Source organism: Triplophysa rosa, linkage group LG15 (assembly GCF_024868665.1).
Source record: "Triplophysa rosa linkage group LG15, Trosa_1v2, whole genome shotgun sequence".
In the NCBI taxonomy this organism is placed as follows: domain Eukaryota; kingdom Metazoa; phylum Chordata; class Actinopteri; order Cypriniformes; family Nemacheilidae; genus Triplophysa; species Triplophysa rosa.
This window is the reverse complement of record NC_079904.1, coordinates 4,371,789-4,393,985: the sequence shown is the minus strand read 5'-3', so window position 1 is coordinate 4,393,985 and position 22,197 is coordinate 4,371,789. Positions and strand designations below refer to the sequence as shown.

Genomic DNA, 22,197 nt, shown 5'->3' with positions numbered 1-22,197 from the left:
CCATGTTCTGTCAGCCGCCATAGTGTTTCGAACGGGAGGGGGGGTGGAGTGAGCGGTTGGTTGCAATTCACAACCTAGATTTCACTGACTGGACCTTTAATAAATACATGTTAATTTCAACTAAAAATGAATGCTGTGCTGTAGAAAGTTTATTGTTAATTAAGTTAATTTGATCTAATGTAATCAAAAATGTCAACAAATGGAGCCCTATTGTAAAATATTTCCAAAATATGCACTAGAAAATACACTTTTTATTTGTTCAAAATTTTAATTTTTATTCCAAAAAAGGAAATTCTCATACATTGCACTCACAGTTGTTATTTATTTTGACACATCAGTGCTGGCAACTAATAAAAATGTGACAAATGCTAAAAACAATATCTAAACAAACAAAACATTCACCAGTGCTTAAGTTACTCACTGACTCTTAATAGCTACGCACTTTATTTACATACAATACATGAACACTTTTGTTTTTTGATATAGTACACCAAAACTTACAAATTACCAGTAAAACTATGCATTGTGCAATCACAATAATGAAATATTTTAAAACCTGTTAGGAATTTGTAGACGTTTCAACATTAAAAAAGGTTTTGCTTAATTTAATGCAAAAGTCAAAATCTAACGGTCGGCCAGCAGTTGTTTTTCGTCCTTAGCCCCATCCAAACTTCCTCCGAGACTCTGACCGCTCTCGAACTGCATGTTCAACTTGTTCTGCTTCAAAGCTAATTCCTCAGAGCTCACCTTCACATGCCAGGAAGACGCCAAGCTGGCTGGGTTTTTAGCAGAAGTAATATTATGCGTGCCTCTCTTGTTTGACCGGCATCCCACCCTGGTACACAGCAGGTAGAAGACCTCGATGACATTAAGTAAGAGAGACACACAAGCAACCACAAGCATGAAGATAATAAAGATGGTCTTTTCTGTCGGACGGGACATGAAACATTCTACAGTGTAAGGACAGGGGGATCGGGAACAGGTGAACTTAGGGAGCATAATAAAGCCATATAAATAATACTGTCCGACAATGAAAGCAATCTCAAGGATGATTTTGAAAAAAAGCTGGGTCAAATAGCTGCCAAGCAGATTTCCTTTGATCTTGATGTGGCCACTGTCATCTGTGTATTTGGGTGACTTCAGCATGTGACCCTCGCCGAGGCTTTTAATTTTCTCTCTCAGCTTCTTTTCTTGGTGAATGACTTGCACCGCGTGTCCCAGGTACAGTAGGGTTGGCGTGGACACAAAGATGATCTGCATGACCCAGAAGCGTATGTGCGAGATGGGGAACTGCCAGTCGTAGCACACGTTCTCGCAACCGGGTTGTAATGTGTTGCAGACCAAACTAGATTGTTCATCGCCCCAAACGTTTTCGGCCGCCGCTCCCAATACCAGGATCCTGAAGATGAAGAGGACGCTCATCCATATCTTCCCGACGACGGTGGAGTGGGACTGGACCTTGTCCAGTAAAGCGGAGAGAAACCCCCAGTCTCCCATGATCTCAGATGTTCCTTAAAAAAGAGCCACGAGACAATAAGAAAAGTTGGTAGAAATAAAAGACAAAGTCCATTTTAGTTTTAAACTTAATCAATAATCTACTGCAGGTTTTCATGAATAACACACTCACGCCACCCTTAAAACAGTTAATAGACTTAATCATTAATAAATCATTTGAAATATTTTAGATGTTGTCCAAAGAGAAGAGAAAAAAGATGATACCGAAGACTGTAAGAGGTTATTATTCATCTTAATTATTAAGTTGATTCATTAATACAAAGTAGAGTATTTTTAATTATTAATAGCATTATATGAACATATGGTATGTGCATAAATAAATGAATAACAAATAGCAGTAGAAAGAGTACAGGTGGGTTTAATGGATAGCAAGAATTTGACACATTTAGATTTATAGAATAAAAAACACTTCCATAATGTACTTAAAGTGATCTATTGTCACACATTAATTTCGTCATTACCAAAAATATAGTTTTTTTGTACTTCTATTCACGGTGTCTCAAAAAAGCAGTTAAGTACACTTAGATCTTATTAAGTCTTAGGAACTTTGGAAGCACTAAAAACTATTTTTTTTGTATAATAAATACAAATAAAGTGTGTGAAAATAGAGCGAATAACCACCAGTTAGATTCATGAAATTAAACACATTGCCTGTTATATTTGATTTATTCTATTTTAAATAAACTCACAGCACAGCTACAGTAACTAATATTGCAGATGCTGTATAAAAAAACATAATCAATTCAATATTGATTTCACACATACCTTTAGTGAAGTACGCTTTCCTTATGGAGACTAGATCGCATACCAAGTGATAGTCGACAATAGTTGAACCTTGATTTTTTGGCTTTGCTAAGATTGCGTAATCTGCTGAAAGTGTCCGGCTGTCACTTTGTCCGCAAGTAAGCAGATGAAAAAGTATCTTGAACGTAGGTTCAGAGGAGTGTCCATTAATGATTAAAGAGCTGATTCTGAACAAAAATATATACTACGTTCAGTTCCCTGACCCACAAGAAAAATGTTTTAAAGGCAACATCATTTTGAATAAAATGGCTCTTTTGGCTTTATGGCACATTTAGTGCACACTTATGAAGGAAAATTGATTGAAAAAGAAAACGAGGAATGTATAAAAGAGAAAAATGACTGACATGACACAAATGTAAAGCTTGATGTTTATTTAACCTTTGTACATTTGAACAGTAAAGAACAGCAAATGTAAGTAAAGATTTTCAAATGAAAACAGGTCTTTATCAAACAATCATTGTCAACATTACACCTGATTTGTTAAACAGACAGAGCGTAGTGTACTTTGTTTGAAAGTGTCATAAAGACAAAACAGTAAGCATGTGGGTTGACAGACATTGAAACGGGAGGGGGGTCTCAAGCAGGCACGAGTCGCTTGTTTCGATGTTTGTTTACCCAAGTTGACCGTGTGAAAGGCTATGTGTACAGAGACCTGTCGATCAGATACGGACCTCTTGCATGTCCTCTGAAGCCACGCTTTTGGTTCCCTCATTTCCAACTTCAATCTCTCGGTTGATCCAGTTCTGAATCACCTGATCCTTGCTCTTGAAGTCCTTCCTGTTCACCATCGCGGTCACGGGAGTCACGGTGTAGTCTCGTTTCCGGCTGAGACAATCGTTTAGCTTTTTGACACAGAGATATAAGATCTCGATCACGTTCAGGAGTAAAGACACGCAGGCCACCACCAGCATGAACCAAATGAAGATTGTTTTTTCAGTAGGCCTTGATAAAAAGCAGTCCACCTTGTGAGGACATGGAAAATTGTTACAAACGTATTGGAACTGAAGGGTGAAGCCGTATAGATAGTACTGCCCGAAGATGAATCCCAACTCTAGCATTATCTTACAAAGCAAACTGAGAATGTAACTTATCAGAAGACTTCCCCGAATGTTGACCTTCCCATTGCCGCTGATGTACTTGTACAACTTGTAGCCTTTCTTGGGGATCAGGCTGAGTTGCTCATTATTCATCATCTCTCGGACTTTTTTCTCGGCGTGTATGACGTGGACGACGTGGCCCAGGTAAGCCAGAGTGGGCGTGGAAACAGAGATGATCTGAAGAACCCAGAAGCGTATGTGAGAAATCGGGAACGCCTTGTCGTAGCACACGTTCTCGCAGCCCGGCTGTAGCGTGTTGCAGGTGAAGTCCGATTGCTCGTCGCCCCACACTCTCTCAGCGCCTGCGCAGAGGACCAGGATCCTAAACACGAACAGAACGGTGAGCCAGATTTTCCCGACCACGGTGGAGTGCATCTGGACTTTATCCAGCAGTCTGCCGAGGAAGTCCCACTCGCCCATTTTCAGGTCTCAGTCGTGCAAATTCCTGAAATAAATTCAAAAAGATGTAAAACACACGATTTGTTTTCTGTTTGTATGTGGGGAGTGACTACCAATGGTGGCAGACAAAATATGATGCTTATTGTCAGAAGACAGAAAAACGTTCTGTACAATATTGTTGATGGGAACCAAGGTTTCAGCCCTCGGAGAACCCAAAACATTGATAGTGACAAAAACAAGACTCTTTCTCTTCTCCACCTTCGAAAGAACAGAAGATTTTCCAAAATGACTGCTTGTAAATATTGTTGAACGTGATCATTTTTAATATATGTGTCTACGTTATGGTAAGATTTACGTAGTGGGGTCCCAAAGTCTACTTTCTAAAAATGTTGGGTTGTTTTAACGCATGGTTGGGTATAATACAAACCCAACAAAAGCTTTACAAAATTAAGCTAGAAAATGTCTTATCATTTTCCCATCCATGGTCTGAAACAACCCAGCATTCTAAGTGTAAGACCTCATTGAAAATCTGGAAAAGTTTTAGGATTTTTAAACAATTTAAACCAAAAAATGTTAATGTGAAATAAAATATAACTAATAAACAAGCAAATGTGTACAATTGACCCAAGTAGAATATACATGATATTTTCACTTACCAAATGTAAGTTGACGAACAGAAAAAATGACACCCTCGGGAAGGACCAAACAGATGCAAATGACTGTTTTCTCTAAACCCCTCATCTCCGCTCTGCCACCTCCCTTTCATATCAAGGCTGCAGCTTTTGGACAAAAAGATGAGAACGCCCCATTACCAGTGTGTAAAGACAACTAAAGCTGGAGTTTTGGGTCAGAATACATTAAAAGGATAGTTCACCCAGAAACAAAAATTCTGTCATCATTTATTCCCCCTCTTGTCATGTCAAACCTGTATGACTTTCTTTCTTCTGCAAAACACAAAAGAAGATATTTTGAAGAATGTTGGTAACCAGAAACCGTTGAGCTGCATTGACTTGCATTGGTTTCGCGTCCATACAAAACCAACGTTCTTCAAATTATCTTCTTTTGTGTTCTGCAGAGAAAAGAAAGTCATACAGGTTTGAAGAAGGTGAGTAAATTATGACAGAATTTTTGTTTCGGGTAAACTATCCCTAACATTCTGCCTTAGTGACTTACTTTGAAGCTATACATTTTTATCAGTATAGACATTCCCAAGGACTTTTTTCCTCAAACCCATTCTGCTGAACAGGAACGAAGAGACATTATTTGTGATTCTCTTGTAAAACGATAAGACATGACGTTTTGTGATAGAGGGGTGTCAATGGCCCTGCTCTAAAACCCCGAACAACCATTAAAGTGAAGTTCCCCATTACCCGTGCCACCAAACAGATCTGCAAAAATAACGATTGTTTTTAATCAGGTTCCCCAAACACTCCCCATCTGATCCAAACAGATAGTTCTGGTCAAAATCTCACCTTTGCCTGAAGACATTGCTGATAGGATGATATACTAAGTCCAAGACAATAAAAGTGTTTTTTACAGTTTAGCTGGGGTTATATAATTGAGATACATATAGAAAGGGCATTATGTATTCTTGGCAAGCTTAGACACAACATTCGACCAAACTAATCAGAGATAATACTGTCTCTTGTATAAACACTCTACAAACAAAAAAACATCTACAGTATACAATTATATGAAAAAGTACTAACGAAAAATCAATTAAAAATATGAAGATGGTCAAAATATATAAAGTGGTAGTGAATGTGAGGCATTTTTGGCACAGAAGCTTTTTATTGATGTTTTATGGTGGTAAATAGATACCAAACCCTGGTTACATAATGCTACAATCAAGAAAACACATCTTTGCTGAGTATAACCAGTAAACTCAAAAACCCTAGTAGTTGAAATAAATACCATATTTACAAAAGCCCTTACTTCTAAATATATGATCTTTGCCAAGTGTGGATTAAAGTATCAAAAAACAATAGTGCAAAAATATCTATTTAATCCAAGCATTATCGTTCAAACCACCTACAAAACTACTGTGCAAATAAACTGAAAAACAGAGATGTAACACAGCATTTTCAGCGTCACACTTCCATCAATCATGTATTATGAATGGGCTTAAAAAGTTTGTTCTATATGAACCTGAAATATCAAATAAAATTTCAAGAACGAGGAAGTCGAGGGGGTAGGAGCCTTCTCAAGTGGCCCTTGTCAATACGCGCGTGCCCAGCATCCACACCCACTCTGGCAAGCATTGCACCAGCCGAAACTAGAAAAACAAAAGACAGAATCACACTAGATTAACATACCTTATTCTCTAAAATTCACTGCATGTCGTATATGTGTGGTTGTGTATGTGACGAATAAACGTTGAACTTGAAAAAAGGAAACTAACTGGAATCACTCAAATTTTACCTGGAGGGTGTGAGGCCAGTATCCTGTGGTTCTGTGAGATATGCCCAGGGTTGAAAGAGCGTGGCTTGCATACACTTGCGGACTTGGAACGAACCAGCCAGCAGTAGCGTAGTCCTCAGGTGCTTGAGATGCAACTCTAAAAGGTAGTAAACTCTGCACAAAGATTCCTCGATGTCCATATTCATAGTGCAGAGCCCTACTGAAGTTATTGAGAAAAGCCTGTGTCAAAACGACAACGCAGTAGAATTAGAAAACCAAGTGATTGTTACCAAACTAACGGATAATGTAAATGTGTGGCAGCGGAATATGACAGTGAATTGTGGGTAAACTGACCGTTGATGCTGAGAGTGCAACCCGTCCAAAAGCGGGACGGAAGCACCTTCCGTTAGAAATGTTCACCACCGCACCTTTTCCCCTCTCTACCATGGTGGGCAGAACCAGACGGGTGACAAGGGTAGCCCCCACTATATTTTTATTAAGAGTGTCCCACATTTCAGCTTCAGACAGGTTTAGAAAGTCTCTGCAGAAATCCAGAGACCCATCCAGACTGTTTATAACGAATCCAATATCTTTACCGAGCATGGCATCTTTTAAAGGTTTACAGGCAGAGGGTCCCTGGCTAAAGTCAGCTTCGATCAATATGGTCTCAACCCCGTAAGTGTCTGCGATAGATCTGACGGTGTCAGCTACATTGGTGACGTCACTGCTGATCAGAATCACACAGATGCCACGTCTAGCCAGTTCTGCAGCGTATGCTTTAGCTATTGCCCCCGAAGCACCTAAAAAGGGAAATACATTTTAGACCATTCACACCAATCTTGCAAAAGATGGCACTAATTTAATGTGGACTTTAAGTATGTGTAAAAATATCAGCGTGCCATAACATCACAGTGCAACCATGCTTAAGCATACCACAAATGACAGCCCATTCTCCATACCGCTGCCTAAGATCCCTACGGTATACAAGACGAGGGATAAAATGAAGCCTTATCAAACGACAACAGTCTCTCATAAAAAGCACAGCCCTGCTGGCTGTGTAACACGCGCCTACCAGTGCCAGTGTTTCAACATAACAATTACACGATCTGGCAATTTCTCTATACAAGAGCTGGAAGCTGTCAACAGCGGCCATCACAAAGCGAAATCGACACTACTAGTTAATAGAAAATAAACGCTGTTATATTTGAAACGCTTAAACTTAACAACGTTTCTTAAAAATTTTGAACAGACACAATTTCGACAGATCTCTTCTCCCCCGTCACACGTGAATCCACAACCCGGAAGAAAAGTTATCACGTGATCGGGAAAAGCGCAGTCACATGATCAGCCCGAGCGTCTTGTGTGAGCGTCCAGCACAGGCAAACATCACATTTTCCTCTTCGTTTGACGATTCAGTATCTTTATTTATACATTTTGGGAATTTCGAGCCGAAGTATATTTATATTTTTGTACATTGGAGCTTATTTATACAGGACACAAATGTCTAAAAGCGGAGTTTGCAACGCGGACGCTTCTCCTCAGCGGAGCTTGTTTCCATAGAAACGGATGCTATGCTAATGTACTGTAGACAGCTCTGTGAAACGTTTGCTTATTACTTATTCCCAATGTTTTGGAAGCAGAACGGAACTGATCTGTTTGAACACCGTGAAATATGCCAGGTAGGCTTAATGTTTAAAACAGTTGGATGTGTGTTTCTCTAACGTTAACGTTACCTCGCATTTATATGCCAATGAGAAACTGGAATTCTTTCCAGCCGCATCTCATAACGTAATTCTAAACATCTGAAATGGTAAGTAAGAATTACAACATAAATTACATATATAGTCCTGAGTTACATATATAGCCTCTATTGCTTAGATGTAGTGGTCTGACCTAATTGTTGTTATTACTGTATCCAAAATAAATGTATAATAATTCATGCGATATTTTGTATTATAGTTAATGCAATATTTATCTTTATATCTATATGCATATTGTGTATTATGTAGATTGTGCCTGGCTGCAATGCATTTTTACATTACAATTATATGTTGTATTAATTCATTTTGCTGCCATATTTATTCAAAGTCACTTACATATTAGAGAGCATTCAACATTTTGCCAAGATCCAACAATAAGCATCTTACGCAAACTTTAAAAAAAAATATATTTCTCTATCTACTATAGACCAAGCACACCTCAGTTAACACATTGACTCAAGCACCATAGATCTCCTGTAGAGAAGAGCTGATCACACCCCCTAAGGAGCGATGTCTCAGTTCGCCACTGAAGATGAGACCGAGCTCCAATGCCTGCTGAGAGAGCTCCTGAAAAGTGTGAAAGACAGGATCTCAGGAGCACCGTCGGTGGAATGTGCAGAAGAAATCTTGCTTCACTTGGAGGAAACTGACAAGAACTTTCACAAGTGAGAGACCTTTCATAGCACATACCTGATTGTGCTGTTTGTTTAAGCTATTTTCATGCTGTTCTCCTGTTCTTCAGCTATGAGTTTGTGAAGTATCTGCGGGAGTATGTGGAGAGCAGCTTGGGAGCGGTTATTGAAGAGCAGACAGAGAGTTCTGCCAGGGGTGATGGTCATGCCGTCGGGTCAGGGCAGGACACCCTGGTTCATGCTGTTACAAAGAACACTCGGGAGTCCACACAGTATGTGCTTTTACGATTCCTTGTCATGTGTTTGAATGTTTTAGTGGTGCCTTTCGTTAAGCAAAGATATCTGAATCAATACAATGAGAAATTTGAAAGTAGTCAGAAATATTTCGAAACATTTAAAGTATTTTTCATATTCATTTTGTTGATGTTCATGTTGTTGAATTGCATTTATGACCTTAATAAATGGGTCAAGCTATGACGTATCACATGACCTAAATGAAGATGAAAACCTTTGTTAGGTATAAACAGATGATGCAAACGCTGAAACAGACCATGATGGTGGTGGTGGAATCCCTGATTAATAAATTTGAAGAAGATCAACTAAAGAAAGAGGAAATGCACAGGAAGAGCCAACGTGAGCAGTCAAGCAGCCATTACACTGACAACTGCTCTGACAGTGACTCCTCATTCAACCAGGTTTTTAGCCCAACTTGCCAAACATAAAAATTGATCTTTCAGTTGAAATATTTAGTTGAAGTAGCTATACATTATAGACAATAGTGGATTCATACCATTGGCTAAAGCACTAATAACGTTTATTTCAAAACACAGAGCTATGCATTTATCAAGCATGAACAGCTGCAAGTCATCGCCGAGAAGCTTGACCCCAGCCGGCCACGCGAGGTGAAGCTGTAATCTTAACACAATGGTCCCTATGTTTTCTCAAATTTCAGTGTGAAAGGATTGTTGTTTTAATGATGCAACCTTTGTATCAATCTGCAGGTGCGCTGGGACGCCCTGCAATCTCTCTGCTATGCTCCCCCGTCTGATGTTCTGAGCTGCGAAAGCTGGACCGCCCTGCGCAGAAACCTATCAGCTGCGCTTTCTGACCCTGACCCTGACATCAGTGTAGGAGCTCAGTGCTAAGAAGCATTGTCTGTTGTGATATGTGGTGCTCAATTATCTGTTTCATGAATAACGTGAATCGTTTGAATAAAAAGTTTGTTCCTCTATTCTTATGATACACGCGATGTAGGAGTCTAATGCCTGTGTTGTGGTACTTTGCTGTCGTAGGATAAAGTTCTCTGCTTCTTTGCGAAAACCTTTTCATCTTCTCCATTAAATGTAACTAAGGACGTATACACCAGCATAGGTAATAGGATTATATTAGTATTAACCTTCAAATGTTTTGCTCATCTCGTAACTGCGCCATCTCAGGTTTTTCTTTACATTATGTGATGTCATCCATTTTAGTAAAAAGCTTGGAGGCGCATTTCCTCTACCATAAGTTGAGTTTTCCCAGTGGCTCTACAGGGATCGATGCGAACCGACCGGATATCGCTCGTCTTCTCAAACAAGTATGTGTCAATGTGTCAGACGCTCCTTTCTCGTTGCTCGCGACGTTGAGCAGAATTGCGCTTGTGTGGCTAAAGACTGATTGAACCGTAATGATATATTTTCTTTGATGGTTTTAGATGTGTTTAATGAACGACTTTCAAAAGGAAGTGACAACATTTTGGATACGACACCCTGAAAAGTGAGTTGTGCCGTTTCGATTATCCAAAATATGATCAACTGAAATGAAACTTCGAGGCAGTAACCAATATAGATATTTCTAGTGAAGCTTTTTATATATAAATATATTTATTCTGCTTAATCAGGATATTCTCTATGACTCATTATCTTTAATATACATTCTTTTATGTTCTGTGCTTTAGGTACATGGAGGAGATCATCGAGGCCACCCTCTCTCTTCTCTCTCTACATTCTGAACTTGGCGCAGAGAAATCTCTCGAACCCATACACTTAATCTCTCTACTGGATATTAAAGCCACCTGGTTTAAAAAATGGATGGTGAGTTTTATTTAGCAAACAAAGAATAGATAAATATTTTCCTCAACGATTAGAGTTCCTTTTCCTTTTTAGAGTACAGATAAAATTGATGACTTACAATTCTTCTCTTAGCATGGCTACTACAGCAGAACTGTTGTCTTAAGGCTCCTTGAGAAGAAGTACAAGACATTGGTGAGTTGCACCATTTGGCATCATAAACTTCATACAACTCAAATTTCTAACCCTTAGCCCAAAGTCAAGTTACATTAGGATACAGTATATAGTTTAGCTCATTCTGATTCTTGGGATAGACTAGTATACTATTTACTGAATATTGCACAGTAAACACTCTATGCTGATTACTTTATTACTTAGTTATAGTCATCTTAAAATGGTTGTTTTGTATTTTTTATGTTTAAATATCACTTGTGGACGGCCAAAAGAAAGACTTTAAGTACAGTTGTTAAATGTCATGGCAGTAATTACTTGAAGATCATTTGTCACGATTAAATAGAGAGTGAAGTTAAGGGCAGTGCATTGTGGGAGATGGTGGCAGACAGTGTTCTCTGCTGTACAGCACTTTTTAAGAAATGTACAGTAGGGAGATTTTATACATACAGAAATTATACTATTAATATACTATCATACTATTCTGCAGAAATCGAAAAATTGTTAGAATAACATTCAGAAATTGGCCAATTTAAATGAAGTTTTAAAATGAAATGTGCTAAAAGTCATTTTTTAATTGACTTTTACAAATGTATTCAACGTATTTAAGTGTAGAATTAATGCATATTATTAATCATTAATTATTATCCTGTCAATCCTAGATTGTAAATGCTCTTCAGCAGTGCATTTATTACCATGATTCCTGTGATTCTGTCCGAGATGAAATCTTGGAAATCAGCCATGGCCTGGAACATCAGCAGATTGGTACGGCTGAACTTTTGCCCACACATTGTGCACAATTATCAAACTTTATCTGACAACCTGGCATATGTTTTCTCCTGTGTGCTGTGATAGACTCTCCTCTCATGGTCAAACAGCTAGATTATCACTAGCTGTGCAGAGATTATTCCACGTTTATGAGTTTACAGTGAAGAACTTTCCTAGAAGCCGGTTTCAGTGTTTTTTTTTCTTTTTTTGAAAGACCCACATGGAAAAACGAACCAAACATTTACACGCTGTTTATCTTCTGCTAGGATGTACTCGAGGCTGAACTGCCAGCCCTGGACCACCTGCAGTTGTAAAACCATCTTAAATTGTATTGAAAAGATGCATGTTTATGATCGGCACAATTTACAGTGAACTGATATGTCTAACAGGGTGAATCTTACGTGTACAGGTCACAATTCACTTCAAATATAAAAATATACATGAAATTCAGTTTTATCTTATTATTGTGATTAATAAGCCCAAAAAATTAAAAATAAACGCATTCAAAATCTTCTTGTGTTTTATTTATCAGGTACTGCTCAGAGAACCCTCTATGTTTCCAAAGAGCTGGAGTATATTTATTTCGTTCACTCGTTGTGCGTACTCGGAAGGCTTGTGATGTACACTAATGGAAGAAAACTTTTTCCCATTAAAGTAAAGAAACGGAGAGGTACGTTGGGAGGAAGCAGACCTTTTGAAACTCCCATGAGAATAGCAAATCTGACTCACTCTATGTGTAATGTATTGTCTGTTTCAGATCCGGTAACTTTGACCGATCTAGTGGTGATACTCATCAACATCATGTACCAACACCCTAAACCATTCGGTGGTGAGACAGCGCATACAGGTGTGTCATTGCGTGTCATAATCAATATAAAGTTTCACCCACGTCTGGCCTTAATGATCAGAGTCATCAGACTGTATGTGGGACTTTAAGTGAGCGTAAGTGATATGGGTGTGTCAGTTTTACCTCATAGTGTTTTTATCAGGACCAGAACAAGGTACAAGGGTTCCTCTAGTTCATCAACTGAACTCACTCACTTCATTGGAAGAATAAACTGCTTTTTACATATTTTCTCACACCAAAGAAACTCACAGAATTGTGCCAATATTGAGTTATCGATGTGTGGATCTGGCTGTTGGTTAGATTGTTTTCAAGATGTTTATAAAATACAAATCATGTATTGTGTTGACTATAACTTAAAAGTGATATGTCACACAGACAAAGTCTTTCTAGGCTCTTTGTTTGTTCTTGTTGGATCTTAAGTGCTATAATATAAATCATTTATTTTTAGGAACTCTGCTGATAACCGCTGTGTCCTGAGACTCCCAACAGGAACTCACAGAGTTGATGTCTGTGTTTGTGCGTGTTTCGTAGACTCGCTCTCCCCCACCAGTCTTGTAATGGAGGTGTTGAGGACGCTGTGTGACCGCACGGAGTGTGCCGTGGAGTCTCTCTATCAAATCCCTGTGATAGAGACGCTGCTGGACCCTATTATCTCACTGCTTAAAGGAAAGCTGGTGAGCACTGTAGAAATGCTCCCATACCCTTGCATTGCCAGTTGTCTAGATGTGATCATGAAATATAATTGCTGCTCTGATAAAGGTGCCATATTCTACACTATTTATTTAATTTTTTGCTCCACCTTGGTCTGTCTGTCAAAGTCAAGCCGTGAGTACATGGTGTGTATAAAGTAATATACTTATTTAAACAGTTTTTTAAAAACCACCAAAACATCGGAGGACTGTGGGATATCATGGGCAGCAACTGGGATGTTGCCTTTAAAATGGCCTTGGGGATGGCATCTCATTAGACAGGATGCAAAACAAACTTTGCATTTGGCCCTGTTGCCTTCTACTTCTGTACGCTCCCTGCACAGACAGCCATTTTAAGCCGTCATACAACGGCAGTTATATTGACCCCTTGATGACTAGACAAGAATGATCTTTTTCCTGTCTATTACAACACAGATCCAATGATAAATCAATGGCTTTTTTGTCCTCTAAAAGTAACTCAATGGCTGCACATTCTCTTAGAACTGATGTCACATAGCATCATGGAAATAAATCGATTTTTTTTACAGTTGCACAATAGAACAAACCAGTTCATTTAAATTCAGAAATAAAACACAATATAACCTTCTCCCTATGACATCTAATCAGAAACCTAATCCTTTAGTATTTTATATGCATTATACTGTTCACCCGAAGCGTTTTCGATTTGTCTTTTGTCGCAGCCCAAATTAAATTCCTTGGAAAGTGCCCTGACTTACACTGCAGACGCCCTGGCGCGAATCGCTACCACTGAACGAGGTTTATCACTCCTGCTTTATGACAGAAATCTCGTCTCGGCTGAGGGTGAAAGGTAAGTAAATCTAATTTTACACTCAGGTTACATTCATTATTTCTTCTTCCGCCTAGTGTCGTCTCGAGTAAGTCTGCACTTGTGGCGGGTATATCATCAGCATGCATAGGATAGAAAAACTTGTCATTCTTCAGTGACACCTGTGCCTTCAGTGAGATGAGTTTGAATGTACTCTGCGATAGAAACAAAACCAAGGGTAAAACCTAGGGGCCTGGAATAGAATGGAACGGAATAGTTCACATTTTTAGTTAAAGGAACAGTTTAACAATCTGTGGTTAAAGGGATAATTCACCCAAAACTGGATTGGAGGAAACAATAAAAATGACCTTGTCACTTTTAAATGTGTTGCTCACGTATACAACAGGTCTGTTATAACCCTTTATGACATTCAAAGCTAAATCATTGAATAATTTTTCGCTAATATGTGCTGTTATTCCCACAGTATTTCTGCAGCACATGTGATCGTGCAGTTTACCCAGAGACTGTTGGCAAAAGAGCTACTCGTGTTCTCTGAGCTGGAGATTTCTCCCGCTGTGAGCGGGGCCTTCCTCTTCGTCTGTCGGCAGATGTACAACACCTGCGAGGGGCTGCAAGTCCTGCGGCCTTACCGTCTGCACGAGAGCATCGCCAAAGCCTGGAGAAAGGTGACTTTTATTCACGCTGGGGTGATAATATACCGTGTAGCTGATGTGTTCATCTGAAGTGACTTACAGGGACGGCCCCTTTGCACTTGTAGATAATGGTGCCCTTTGGGGATTGAACCTGAAGCAGCCCGGATCTTAAACCCATAGGTTACAGCATCCCTGTAATTAAGGTTTATACAGCGGTTAGTTCTAGTCTTCAAATTTGATGATGATGATGATGATGTGACTCGTTACAAGAGTGGTGATGCCCGAACACTGGGTCGTTTTACAGTTTAACGTATAAACCGTATAATGACCTTAATAAATAGACTCATTAAAGTATACATAAATAGTTAAAAAACATTTTTAACTAATTAAATGTAAAAGCCAATAACTTGAGCTCCTAATATCCTACCAAGTATGCAAAAAGTCAGCATCTTTTATCTATTTTTTCAACAGTTTTTTTTTTTTTTACAATTTTTGTGGTCATTTAAGTGTTATTCTGTCATTTGTGCAAATGTTTTGTAACTTAAGAAGTTATCCCTTTTTAATGCATTGGTTAAATTACTAATGTGTCATATCACCAGCCAATGAACCAGAGTTCATTTGCAAAAACCATCATATTTTTTATTGTGTTATCATGTTTTTATTGTGCTTAAGTTAAGTAAGTTATTATTACTTCATCAAAAAAACATAATACTTGAAATATTACTTGAAATGCTCAATAAAAACGTGATTATTGACAATTTTAAAAAATGTTGTTATCTGTTATTGCAAATTAGCTTTTCATTTGTTCCTTGGAAATATATCAAGATATTGTCTTGATTGACCTTTACTCTTGAGTCACTTGTGACTAAAACAGACATTATGTTCGTTTGAACAATAAAACACTTTATATGGTCTGATTTTGCTAAATGTCTGTGTCATGAACATTTGGTAATATATAACTTAGCACACATGATTTTGCCAAAAACTTTTCTTCACCAAAACAACCTACGAGCAAGTGTGTGCATATTTCAGATTCGTTTCTGTTATCAGTCCTGCATTTTACTTCATTCTGGACAGCAGCTTTAGAGCCTCGAGTGTCTGTTTCCCTGTGCAAAACAATATTAATGTTGGAAGAAGTGCTGAACGTCCGTTCTCTGGCCTGTGTGAGGAGGCTTTGTGGAATACAGAAGCAGCAGTAAAGCTTTGTGCCGTCACTAATGAAAGCCCTGTGGGTTTCCCTTCCTCCATGGGCCGAGGTTCAAGCAGAAGGAAGAATCGGCGTCACATTCAATATGTCGTCTCATTATTTAGCCGAAGGGATTGAATGCCATGAAGTTATCCAGCCTAACACTGAAGTCTCTTCCCTGCAGACTAGCTCGCTGTCAGAGAGAGTTCCCACCCCGGTTCCTGGAGCCCCACCAGCTCTGGCTGCCCAAGAACCGCAGAACGTGTGAGTATCTCTCCATCCCCAGCTGTCTTATCCTGTTCGTGAACAAGCTGTCTGTTTTTGGCCTGTTGTGTAGGAAAGAGGAAACGTACGTCTGTCTTATGTGAATCTTTTATTTGAATTCTGCAGAGTGGCATGGGAAGAGATGCTGTTGGACAACCTGCTGAATTTTGCTGCCACGCCAAAAGGACTGCTGCTTCTCCAACAGACCGGTGCCATCAACGAGTGCGTCACATACATGTTCTCAAGATTTACCAAAAAGCTGCAGGTAACATGATCAGATACCATTGTCATTTACAATGACGCATTTGGCAGACACATGTATTCAAAGCACCTTAGCACATTCATTATTGGTAATCAAAACCATAGCATCTGTCTTTTCAACATCAATTAAATCTAAATATATTTCTTAAACACTCTTCGAAAGATATAAAAAGTCCAGCTTATATAAAAGGTAATATTTCCCAAAACTTTACATTATGCACATATCCTCAGGCTGTCCTCAGCAACAGGAAGCTGATCTACGAATGCTTATTTCCTCCGTTCTGTCTAATGTCAGGTCAGCAGGTGTGAGAAGTTTGGTTACGGTGTGATGGTGACCCAGGTTGCTGCGACAGCCCCAGGCATCGTGGCCTTGCAAAGCTCAGGTAGCAAACGTCTTACTGTTGACCGATTTACTTAACAACAACTAATAGCTTTAAATACCAAATGTCATGTTAAAAATGTACTGAATGCATTTTAGATTGTTCGTGTTTCTACAATTATTACTATCGATTTAGCACTCAGTCTGAGACTCATTGCTCATTGAGGCAACAAACAGCGTTGCTTAATGTCAAAGGAAACGATTTACTCTGAAAACGACGATTTCAGGTTTTTAAACTAGGTTTTAAACGGATTTGAAGGTTTTGTCCAGACAATTGTGGTAGAGCTGTGGTCAGCGCTGGAATGTGGACGAGAGGACGTTAGGGTGGTCCATCCGAAATCTACTCCGATGGACCCCATCGACAGGAGCTGCCTTAAGGTTGTCACCTCCCATCATTCACCTTCAATATCCAACATCATGGTGTCAAAACCTGCTTAAGTCATAAATAATTCATAATAAATTATTTTACTAATACTGTATGTACAAACAGCAACCAGCCAGATATGAGTCTTGTGCAACAAAAGGACAATTTTTCAGGTGAAGCTGAAATTTTCACTTAACCTTGCACTTTAAAGTCAACGTGACATGCAATTCACAACCGACGGTGTGCTTTGAAATAGATGCTGTTAGATCAATTTTATTCCATTTTTTTTCTAAACAGCCTTCGACAATGGGGTACAGCAACAAAAAAGAGACAGAAGAGAGTGTGCTACTTGGTTAATTATCAGCTTTACTGTTTCAAGAACTTATCATGCAGCATAGCCTTGAGAACAGGACTGTTTCTCCTAGAGTTATGGGTGTCTGATGGTAGAAGAGAAGAGAAGAGAAGAGAAGAGAAGAGAAGAGAAGAGAAGAGAAGAGAAGAGAAGAGAAGAGAAGAGAAGAGAAGAGAAGAGAAGAGAAGAGAAAAAATTGAATGTTATCAGTATGACACACAGCTGCCAAACCATGGACAAGCACCAGAAAGGGTCATAAGAGCCATATGAACGTACATTTTTTTACACATGCACTGATGAATTGTGCTCAATAAAACCAGGAAGATATTAGGAAACTAAACTGGGCGCTTTCTCTCGTCTTGCACGTTGTATTTGTATAGCCATTATATTAACTCACACTATTACAGGTATAAATGTAATAAATCTGTGTATGTGTGTGTGAAGTCTTTTCTTTCTCTAGTAAACCTTCTTTCTTCACCTCATGCTGTGTGGGAACTGCTGGGACGTCGAACACTTCCCAACAAGACAGAGTACAATCTGAGAGAGATGGCCTCCTCTGTTTTAGTGAGTTCAGTAGAATCTATGCTCATCTTTTCCAAGACACATCACTCTAAAGAAAATCTGTAAAAACGGGGCACAAGGAATTTTCCGTATTCATTTTTTACAGTTGTTTTACCTGTATTTTGCACTACATTGAATTACATTTTAGCATGAATGGAAATGTCTGTAAAATAAAGGTCAAATGTATTTTATCCGTTTTTTTACAGTGCAGTTTTATTCGTTTTCCTTCTTGTATATCAGTCGATCCTTAGCTGTACCCACATTAAAGACCCTTGCTGTGCTGTATACAAAATCTGTAAGATCAGATTTGATTATTTTGCAGTTCAAATCATGATCATTTGAGGGCAGACTTTCACCGGGCCTGTAACACATCGCAGAACTAAACACATTCTGCGTTGCACTTGTACGTTTTCTGACAATGATTCACTCTTTCTGCCAGGACCTGATGGACCGTCTCATCATTGTTAACTCCGATGCAAAGATTCACTCGCTTTTCAACTACGAGCAGTCCCACACGTTTGGCCTGAGGTAGGATCGATAGTTCAGTCCTCTCTACCAGTAAATGGAAGTGCACAAATGTGACAGAAGGTTCTTAAAGAGCTTTATTATCTGATTAGCATTTTCTTCCTCTCCATTCATTCTTCTCCAAGGATCAATGGCAGATTGATTCAGGTCTTTGTGGTCTCTGTGCTATGATGATCCTGAATTAATGCCAGACAGGATGATGTCGCGATATGACAGAGTTCAGGCTCTCAAAGGAAGTCAAATTGATTGGGGTACTTGTTGAAGGAACGCTCGAGATGCTTTTGGCTTATATGTACCAAAATAGTTTCACTCTTTTTTTATGAGTTAGGAGAAAGGAATTGGTTTAGCACTTTAAATCACTGACCGCAGGCTAAGATCACATTTACATACTGTAGATACATAGTGCTACAGCAATTATTTAAACTACTTGAGGCATTTATATTAAAACCAGTGTCAATATTATCATTATAAGGGTCACATACATCATAACCCTCTGGATTTCAAAAAGGAATCCGTGTGTCCAAAAAGAGTAAAATAATGCATTAAGAAGAACAAGGAAAAACATTACATGGTGTACAAAAGTAACAAAAACCTCAACATTAATGTACCATTATAATTCTAAATTGAATTCAGTTTTTATCAAGTCTATCCAGTTTGCTAGTTCCATATTTATTTTGCTATTCTAACTGTGTATTTGCATTTAGTAGCTTTTCCACCCTACTGTTCGTGACCCTGTGAGACGTTAGAACAGACCTCACCGTTTGATTCTTACTGTGTTAGATGAGCTATTTTTATGAAGTGCTAGAGAAATTAAATTGTCCAGTGTCTTTCCATCAATTTATTCCACAAATGTCTTCCTCGTCATGGCATGTGACATCTCAGACAGCTTTGCTAGACAGCTGTGATTAAAGTTTGAAGTTTCAATATTGACTGAGACTCAGAATGAACATTGTGTCTTCAAGTTTATGTCTTTGTTTTGATGTGTGTTTGTGAATATGTTAGCGCTTTGTCAGGCTAATGCCTAAGCCTGAAAATAAATCTTCAGATGGTTATTTGAGCACAGCAGAAGTTGCCAGTGGCGATTGCCGGGTTGCTCTTGGCGATTCAGAGAGTAATTGGGATGATGAAAATGAGTGCTTTGTTTGTTTTCGAGTTTGTTTGTTGCTGTCATGTTTATTTTAGTTTACGTTGTGATAATAAAGTCAAGATGTATGGTGTGGCATAGAGCTCAGTAAATTTAAAGGAACACATTTCTTTGTTCTGTTGAACACAAAAGGATATATTTTGAAGAATGTAGGAAAGCAAACCGTTCTGGGGCACTTTTGACTATCATTGTAAATTTTACTACTATAGTAGTCAATGGTGGCCAAGAACTGTTTGGTTACAAGCATTCGTCCAAATATCTTTCTCTGTGTTCATCAGAACAAATCAATTTATGCAGATTTGGAACAACTCGACGGTGTGATGACAGAATTTTAATTTTTGGGTAAACTGTTCCTTTAACACTATTCAGAGTTTAGGCTAGAAATTTACAAAATAAAATACAAGTTGTGTGAATGAAGAAAGTATTAATTACTTGCCATATTTTGTGTTATTTCTAGGGCTGTGAAACGATTAATCGTGATTAATCGCACCCAGAATAAAAGTTTGTGTTTATGTAATTTATGTCTGTATACTGTGCTAATTAATTTTGTATTTATGAACACACACACACACATAAATGCATTTATTTCAGAAAAACAACAAATATAACAATAAATAAACGTTTATTTAGAATTTAAATTATTGGTAAATATAAATTAATACATTTAAATATTTCCTAAACATATAGACAAGTATGTGTATGTTTTGTGTTTATAAATACAAAATTAATATGCACTGTACACAGATATATATTATGTAAACACAAACTTTTATTCTGGATGCGATTAATCGCGATTAATCGTTTCACAGCCCTAGTTATTTCTTGTTGAACTATTTAAGGTGTGTTAGGCAAAAATCATAAGCCCAATTCCTTAAAAAAGGAACATAATACTCTCTACTAACTTAACTTAACTACTAACATAATACCATACTAACTTATGATTACTAGTTTGTTTAAATTGTGGTCCTTTACAAGCACCATGAATTATTTAGCTGTTGATTTTGTTCAGTGTGACCAATAGTCATTTGGGTTTGAGCCGTTAGTTTAAAGAGTACATAACTAGTGATTTTTAAGGTCCGACTTTGGTTTATGGAGTGTCTAACAACAAGTTTATGTACATAGAAGGTGTAAAAACACAATTATTTCGTAATAATAAGTAGTTATTCTTACTTAGTCAGTCCTCTTGACTGTCACTCAAATGATTCGTTCCGCGATTCATCTGTCTAATCCCCTCCTTTCCGCTAGCCTAGTCTGATGTGATTGGTCAGATGGTCTAGTCTGCTGTGATTGGTCTACCGCGAATGAAGCTCAGGAGCTACAGTGTTTGGGGGAGAAGAGTGAAGTTTTCGCGGGCAGTCCTAGCAAAACGTAGGCGGGGACTATATGTAGTGACGTAAATCCGTGGCGGTTCACGAATCGGACTAGGGACGACTCGTTTGCGTGATTCAGAGTCGACTCCTTTTTTTCCAAGCCAATGACTTTGTTATTCATTCACCTTCGGATTTACAACTTGGCAGACTGCTTACTTTCAAACACGGCAACATTACACACCGCATGAAATGTAATTTTCATGATCTCATGTTATGTACTCTTTAAGATTATCAACCCTTCTGGAGTTTGAAACCGTAACCGTTCAATTCCTAGCCCAATCCACGTCCTTGACTTCTCACCTACTTTACTGAATTAGATTATAAATGAAAAACTATTGTAAATTAAAAATGCCAGAAAATGCTGGACATCTGTGATTTGTTGAAATGTTGGTGGGTGGGTTTTATTTCTTAAGGTCTCACTGTATGTGAGACTGTTATGTCTGAACGTCTGGCTGTTGGGATGGAAGGGGGAATGAGGTGAACATGCACATAAATCAAAAGTTTCAGGGTGTGGATCTGTAGGAAATAACTCAGACACTCCCACATGCTAAACATCTCAGTTTGTGAAATATCACCATACAATTCACACACATTTGGATGTGAATAGATAAAGCGCCTCCTTGTGTCCAATACTGTGTAGTGTTATAAGAAAAGTATTGTTAGCTTTTCACTTTTAAAGGGATAGTTCATCAACAAATGAAAATTCTGTCTTCATTTACTCACCCTCAAGTTGTTCCAAATCTGTATGAACGTCTTTGTTCTGATGAACACAAAGAAAGATATTTGGAAGAATGTTAGCAATTTTCAGTTCTGGGACATCATTGACTATAATAGTAGGAAAAATTAAAAAGGTAGTCAAAAGTGCCCCAGAACTGTTTGCTTTTCTAAATACTTCAAAATATCTCACTTTGTGTTCAACAGTACAAAAAATATACAATATTTTTTCTACTAAGGTACTGAATGATGTCCCAGAATTGAAAATTGCTACTATTCTTCTAAACATATTTCTTTGTGTTCATCACAACAAAGACATTTATACAGGTTTGGAACAACTTGAGGGTGAGTAAATGAAGACAGAATTGTCATTTTTGGGTAACCTATCCCTTTAAAGCTGTCTAATCTTGCTCTGCAAAATAAGTTATTTTTTCTCTTATCCTCATGTTTATAACATACTGTATATCTTCCTTACAGTCAGAAGTATTTTTCCTCATTGTATAAGTA

The 22,197-nt window shown here is 38.3% G+C and overlaps 4 protein-coding genes across 7 annotated transcripts in view; 1 reads left to right on the top strand and 3 right to left on the bottom strand.

Annotated features, from left to right (window-relative positions):
- Positions 1 to 624: 624 nt before the first annotated feature.
- On the bottom strand, positions 625 to 1,497 carry gja13.1 (gap junction protein alpha 13.1). Its single transcript, XM_057352986.1, has one exon. It carries the CDS (start codon positions 1,495 to 1,497, stop codon positions 625 to 627), a length of 873 nt encoding a protein of 290 aa, XP_057208969.1.
- A 1,185-nt stretch (positions 1,498 to 2,682) lies between these two features.
- On the bottom strand, positions 2,683 to 4,737 carry gja11 (gap junction protein, alpha 11). The gene is made up of 2 exons (XM_057352865.1): positions 4,472 to 4,737; positions 2,683 to 3,861 (listed from the first exon to the last, which is right to left on the bottom strand). Exon 2 carries the CDS (start codon positions 3,834 to 3,836, stop codon positions 2,979 to 2,981), a length of 858 nt encoding a protein of 285 aa, XP_057208848.1. The 5' UTR covers positions 3,837 to 3,861; positions 4,472 to 4,737; the 3' UTR covers positions 2,683 to 2,978.
- Positions 4,738 to 4,940: 203 nt separating this feature from the next.
- hsdl1 (hydroxysteroid dehydrogenase like 1) lies at positions 4,941 to 7,511 on the bottom strand. The gene is made up of 4 exons (XM_057353054.1): positions 7,149 to 7,511; positions 6,570 to 7,015; positions 6,237 to 6,455; positions 4,941 to 6,090 (listed from the first exon to the last, which is right to left on the bottom strand). Exons 1-4 carry the CDS (start codon positions 7,366 to 7,368, stop codon positions 6,019 to 6,021), a joined length of 957 nt encoding a protein of 318 aa, XP_057209037.1. The 5' UTR covers positions 7,369 to 7,511; the 3' UTR covers positions 4,941 to 6,018.
- Positions 7,512 to 7,551: 40 nt separating this feature from the next.
- Positions 7,552 to 22,197, top strand: part of tbc1d32 (TBC1 domain family, member 32) — a 34,040-nt gene continuing 19,394 nt past the window's right edge. For 2 of the 4 annotated variants that reach the window (XM_057353464.1, XM_057353467.1), the window contains exons 1-23: positions 7,552 to 7,894; positions 8,403 to 8,640; positions 8,718 to 8,879; positions 9,125 to 9,302; positions 9,438 to 9,509; positions 9,609 to 9,734; positions 9,900 to 9,978; positions 10,080 to 10,183; positions 10,301 to 10,362; positions 10,544 to 10,679; positions 10,791 to 10,850; positions 11,489 to 11,591; positions 12,127 to 12,264; positions 12,352 to 12,441; positions 12,973 to 13,115; positions 13,832 to 13,959; positions 14,402 to 14,603; positions 15,941 to 16,020; positions 16,147 to 16,285; positions 16,577 to 16,664; positions 16,920 to 17,038; positions 17,821 to 17,940; positions 18,377 to 18,465. In XM_057353464.1, coding sequence (XP_057209447.1) covers positions 8,486 to 8,640; positions 8,718 to 8,879; positions 9,125 to 9,302; positions 9,438 to 9,509; positions 9,609 to 9,734; positions 9,900 to 9,978; positions 10,080 to 10,183; positions 10,301 to 10,362; positions 10,544 to 10,679; positions 10,791 to 10,850; positions 11,489 to 11,591; positions 12,127 to 12,264; positions 12,352 to 12,441; positions 12,973 to 13,115; positions 13,832 to 13,959; positions 14,402 to 14,603; positions 15,941 to 16,020; positions 16,147 to 16,285; positions 16,577 to 16,664; positions 16,920 to 17,038; positions 17,821 to 17,940; positions 18,377 to 18,465 — 2,573 coding nt within the window. In that variant the 5' untranslated portion in view covers positions 7,552 to 7,894; positions 8,403 to 8,485. The other 2 variants (XM_057353466.1, XM_057353465.1) reach the window with 2 other exon arrangements.

Coding starts and splice junctions, on each gene's coding strand:
- gja13.1 (XM_057352986.1), bottom strand. CDS start 1,497: ATGGGAGACTGGGGGTTTCTCTCCGCTTTACTGGACAAGGTCCAGTCC.
- gja11 (XM_057352865.1), bottom strand. CDS start 3,836: ATGGGCGAGTGGGACTTCCTCGGCAGACTGCTGGATAAAGTCCAGATG.
- hsdl1 (XM_057353054.1), bottom strand. CDS start 7,368: ATGGCCGCTGTTGACAGCTTCCAGCTCTTGTATAGAGAAATTGCCAGA. Junction 7,016..7,148: donor AGAATGGGCTGTCATTTGTG/GTATGCTTAAGC, acceptor TTCCCTTTTTAG/GTGCTTCGGGGGCAATAGCT. Junction 6,091..6,236: donor ACTGGCCTCACACCCTCCAG/GTAAAATTTGAG, acceptor TTGTTTTTCTAG/TTTCGGCTGGTGCAATGCTT.